At 40.2% G+C, this 5,104-nt stretch overlaps 1 protein-coding gene across 1 annotated transcript; it reads left to right on the forward strand.

Annotated features, from left to right (window-relative positions):
* Window positions 1-460: 460 nt before the first annotated feature.
* On the forward strand, window positions 461-3,843 carry LOC119325130. Its single transcript, XM_037598876.1, has 6 exons — window positions 461-1,205; window positions 1,292-2,844; window positions 2,932-3,024; window positions 3,098-3,166; window positions 3,246-3,314; window positions 3,424-3,843. The coding sequence occupies exons 1-4, from the start codon at window positions 582-584 to the stop codon at window positions 3,159-3,161; spliced, it is 2,334 nt and encodes a 777-aa protein (XP_037454773.1). The 5' UTR covers window positions 461-581; the 3' UTR covers window positions 3,162-3,166; window positions 3,246-3,314; window positions 3,424-3,843.
* The last annotated feature ends 1,261 nt before the right edge of the window (window positions 3,844-5,104 follow it).

The following is a 5,104-nucleotide window of genomic DNA, read 5'->3' on the forward strand; positions in this document are numbered from 1 at the left end:
GGTGGGGAGGCGGGGGGCGGCCAACCTGTTGACGACGGGCAAAGCGGCCATGGTGGGGAGGCGGAGGGCGGCCATGGTGGGGAGGCCCGCTGTGCGGTGGTCTCAGCCTTGCGTGGTAAAGGCGCAGCACCAGAGCAAGGCCAAGTATCACCGAAGGATGCGGCTACATCGGCTTCTCTAGATGGGTGAGTGATCTCTTCTTTAAATTTGACAGATTACTTAGAGATGGCCTTGAAGATTACTTAGAGATGGATCCCAAATGCAACATATTTGCTGCACCTCTCTTCTAGATTTGTCGAAATGCAACAGATTACTTAGGAGTTTCATTTGGTTTTTACAGGATGGATCAAAATTCGACTTATGTGCTGAAAATCAGTTTGCTTGGCAACCCAAAAAAGGCTAGAAAGGATATCAAATGCTTCTAAATTGATAAGGTTATTGATTCCGACTTAACAAATTATAAGGACTTGGTTGAATCAATCATAGAGCAGTACTCGCCTCGTTATTTGGAAATTGCACATGTTCAGTACTATGATGATTTCATTAAAATCTACCCTGAAGTAACATCTGACCAAGAATTGATGTTGATGTTTGAGATACACTCTAAGACAAAGGGTGTGCACATGTTTGTTGCATATTGTGATCCATCGGAACCATATGAGCCTATAACGGAGTGGCATAGTGATGCGCATAGCCAACCTAACAACATAGAACAAGATGATGATGATTATCTTCGCAACCCAGTACCTGAGAAGGAGCATGTTGGTGTTGATGAGGAAAATATTTATTTCGAGGATGAACCTGTACCACTTATCATGGTTCCTTGTTCCAATAAAGAAAAGGACAAAGACTATGTTCCTGATCATGAGAGCGAGGCTGAGAGCAAGGTTGAGAGCGAGGATGGGAGCGAGGATGAGAGCATGTCAGAGGTTGAAGTAGAGGAAGATGAGGAATATCACGAGGCAGATCATGCACCACACATTGAATATAATAAATTAGATCCTCCAATGAACGAAGGAAGAAAATATCCCAATATGGCAGAGTTTAAATTGGCGCTTTCTCAACATGCAATCAAACATGAATTTGAGTTCGACACCGAAAAGAGTGCACCACATAGGTTCAGAGCTTATTGTTCAAGAAGGGATGAAGATAAGTGTCCATGGAGGATATATGCTTCTACAATGGAAGATGAGTGCACAGTAATGGTAATTTTCTAACTTTACTCATGTGTGCTTAATTTGTGGTCATGGTCTTTACTCTAGTACTAATTTTCTATGTTCATCTTTTGTAGGTGAGAAAGAACCCTTGTGGTCATGATTGCTCTAGTACAAAAAGAAAAAAGAAGTTGAAGAATGCAAACAAGCGGTGGATATGTGAGCACGTGAAGGACTGGCTAATTGAGGATGCAACTCTAGGACCAAAGGCATTGCTAAAGAGGCTGAAAGAGCATCATGGAATCGACATCAACTCTAAGAGAGTCTATATGGGTAAGTTGCTAGCCTTGAAGGAACTATATGGTGATTGGGGTACAAGCTTTGATAATCTGTATAGTTTCAAGGCACAAATTGAAAGTTGCTGCCCCGGTAGCATAGTGATCATTGATCATCACACAATAAAAGATAAAATCAGATTTAAAAGAATTTTCGTTGCTTTGAAGCCTTGCATCGATGGGTTCCTTAATGGCTGCAGGCCATACTTGGCAGTAGATAGCACCTTCTTGACAGGCAGGTTCAAGGGGCAGCTGGCTAGTGCTACCGCCGTTGATGGCCATAGTTGGATGTATCCAGTTTGTATGGGTGTTTTTGATTCTGAAACTAATGAGAATTGGATCTGGTTCATGCAAATGGTTAAACAAGCCATAGGATCCCCGAGGGGTTTAACCATATGCACCGACGCTGGGCAACCAGTGATGACAAGTGTAAAAGAAGTGTTCCCAGAGGCTGAACATAGGGAATGTATGTTTCACTTGGTGTCCAACTTCAAGAAGAAGTTTCATGGAAAGGTGTTTGATGACCACCTTTGGGCTGCTGCTTACTCATGGAACCCATATATATTTGAAAAAAATTGGGCTGCAATGGACCTAGCAAAGCCAACGGCAACTGCATATCTTAGGAGGTGGCACACTAGGTTGTGGTCTAGGAGTCAGTTCTCAACAATTTCCAAGGTGGATTATGTTACAAACAACTTGGCTGAGTGCTTCAATAATTGGATTAAGCATCACAAGTCCTTGAACTTGGACGACTTCTTTGATAAGGTTAGGCAGATGATTATAATCATGTGGAACCGAAGGAGGAAAGTAGCAAGGAAGTTGGTTGGGTTGATTCTTCCCCACATAATTAAGAAGTTGAATGAAAAGACTAGAGAATTAAACTTGGAGGTGGTAGAAAGCTCAGAAGAAGTCGCTGAAGTGACAGCATTGGGAGGCAACGGCTTTAGGTTTGTGGTCAACTTGCTTGACAGGACATGTTCTTGTAGACAATGGCAAGTTTCTGGCCTTCCTTGCAAGCATGGTCTAGCATTTATCACATCTCTTATCAATGCACACATACAGAATTATATGGACTTGTATTACTCCATTGACAAATTTAGAGCAGCCTATGACCAACTAATTCCTGCCATGGTTGACAAGAACCAATGGCCTAAATCTGACCATGGATTCTTCATGTTTCCACCGCTACTAAAATCCACGGCGGGTAGGCATAAAACTGAGAGGTATAAAGGCTGCAGTGAGAAGAAAAGAAAAAGAGGCCAACACTTATGCCCTATTTGTAAGGACTATGGGCATCATTGGCATAAATGCAAGAAGGGTAACCCAGATGACATTGCTGCTATTTTAGCTGTGAGGTAATAAATTTAATTGTGTAACTTGCTTCGCTTGCATTTTTTTGTAAGCAGCCATACATGTTAACTACTTTTTTGTTGCTCATGTAGAGGACCACCAAAGAAGAGGGCAAAGACCACCAAAGCATCAATTGTGCCTTGCGAGGATGATGCTCCAGCAGCCTCTATGTGCTTTCCGCCAAGGTTAGCCACTTTATACTCATGCTCATAATTATATGAAATCTATGTTTGAATTCTAAGTAACTTATTACCATAGCCAAAGCTTGGAACCTACAACTACGAAAAAGAGAAAACATGATAACTCAATTACTGGAGCATGAAAAAGGTAAGAACTAGTTCTGAATTTTGTAGTAGATTAGATGAAAGCTTGGTTTTGTATTCTAATTGCATTTTTCTCACTATAGCCAAATGTTGGAGAAAACAACTAAGGAAAAAGGGAAAGGGAGTAAATCTGGATCCGGAGTAGCAAAAAGGTAACTTATGGTTGTTTCCGAAATTTATGTTATCTTATGCATTGTTCTATTGTTAACCTGGGCTACTATATGTGATGTATGATGTGTTGCCATGAATGTGTATGTGTAGATCAACAACTTAGCCCATTTGTGTGGCCAACAAGAAAGCATCTGTTGCTTTGAAATTACATGCCAAAAGAAAAAGCAAAGAGGTTGCTGATAAGTTGCCACACCTTCCCATGGTGCCACATGACAGCCCTGCAATGGGCACACAAAGCAAGAAAATGAATCCTTCCAGCCCTGCAATGAGCACACGAAGCAAAAGGAGACTTAGCTTGTGATTCTCATTGGATCCCTTTCTATATAATGATTCATTTTGGAAACTTTTGAGCTGTCTATGTAATCTATATGTGAACCTGGGCTTTTGTACGTGCTATATGTGACCTTCATGTGTTGTATTTGACATGATGTGAACCTGGACTATTATATGTGAACTCTATGTGAACCTGAATGTGTGTAGAGGACTAAATATGTGGACTGTTTGCGTATATGTGAACCTGGACCAAGTTTCTATGAACTTTTAGTTTGCATACATGTGAATCTGCTCCAAGTATATTATAATTTGTGCATATATGAACTGTACAGGGGATATATCATCAAAATACAAGGGAGGTTCTGTCCAATTATCCAATTAAAATTAAAGATGTGCTAAATAGCAGATTTGGTTTCATTTGGTAATGTATTCAAGACAAACAGATCACATCACCATTGCTTTTGACTTCCAGTTCACAATTTTGGTCACAAACTACACCAAGGGTAAAAAGGACTTTTGATGTCAGATTTAACGGTGTTAGTTGCCAAAACTGACGGAAATGTCATATAGGGAACAAACTGAAATTTGAGTGCCAGAGCAGGAAGAATTTTTTACTAGGACCAAAAAGGGAACCAAAATTTAAGAAAGGGCCAAATAAGTAATTCTCTCAAAAGGGAACCAAAATTTAAGAAAGGGCCAAATAAGGAATTCTCTCAATTTAGATACCCGAAAGTAAGTACTATAGTAGCATGTTCCACGCATCTCCTAGTGATTCAAGCGCTAGTTTCATCAATACCATTTAGCATGCTTGCTAATTATCAGTTTGATTGACCTATATTCCTTGTAAAGTGGTTGTGGCAGGAACAAGGGAATGATTACTGTGGATACTACATTTGCGAGTCCATCCGCCACACGACCTGTGAGCGGGGCTACTCTGACAAACAATATGAAGTGCGTAAATAATAATATTCACAATTTTATTTTATTATCATCATTTGTGATCAGTTTCATTTATTCATATATATGTATTGACCCCCTTCTTCAAATTAGATATTTCGGATGCGGGATGAACTACTACCACCAGATCGTATGCGAGCAATTCAAGAGGAATTGGCGGCATTATTTTTTGACCACGTGATCGCTAAAGACGGAGAATACCATGTGGACCCTTAGTTTGTTTGGAATTAGAAGATTATATTGTGAGAGATAATTATATTGTATATATGTAGCCAGTAGCGTCGAATAGATATACGAGAACTTGTTGTTCGACCAATCTCTCAGAGAAGGAGAGGTGGTCGATATCACTTCTCTCTGTATGCATATATGTTCATGACGATCTTCTGTTTCCTTCATTTGCTTACTAGCTAGCTAGAGTGTCTAGTCCTCTGTAGACGTATATATATAGTACGTAGCGTCGACCAAGCACGGAGATAAGAGAGGACAATTCTCTCTATTAATTAGCTAGCTAACACAAACACCTAAATTAATCACCCAAAAC

Source organism: Triticum dicoccoides, chromosome 6B (genome assembly GCF_002162155.2).
Source record: "Triticum dicoccoides isolate Atlit2015 ecotype Zavitan chromosome 6B, WEW_v2.0, whole genome shotgun sequence".
Taxonomy (NCBI): domain Eukaryota; kingdom Viridiplantae; phylum Streptophyta; class Magnoliopsida; order Poales; family Poaceae; genus Triticum; species Triticum dicoccoides.

Coding starts and splice junctions, on each gene's coding strand:
- LOC119325130 (XM_037598876.1), top strand. CDS start 582: ATGTTGATGTTTGAGATACACTCTAAGACAAAGGGTGTGCACATGTTT. Junction 1,206..1,291: donor AAGATGAGTGCACAGTAATG/GTAATTTTCTAA, acceptor CATCTTTTGTAG/GTGAGAAAGAACCCTTGTGG. Junction 2,845..2,931: donor GCTGCTATTTTAGCTGTGAG/GTAATAAATTTA, acceptor TTGCTCATGTAG/AGGACCACCAAAGAAGAGGG.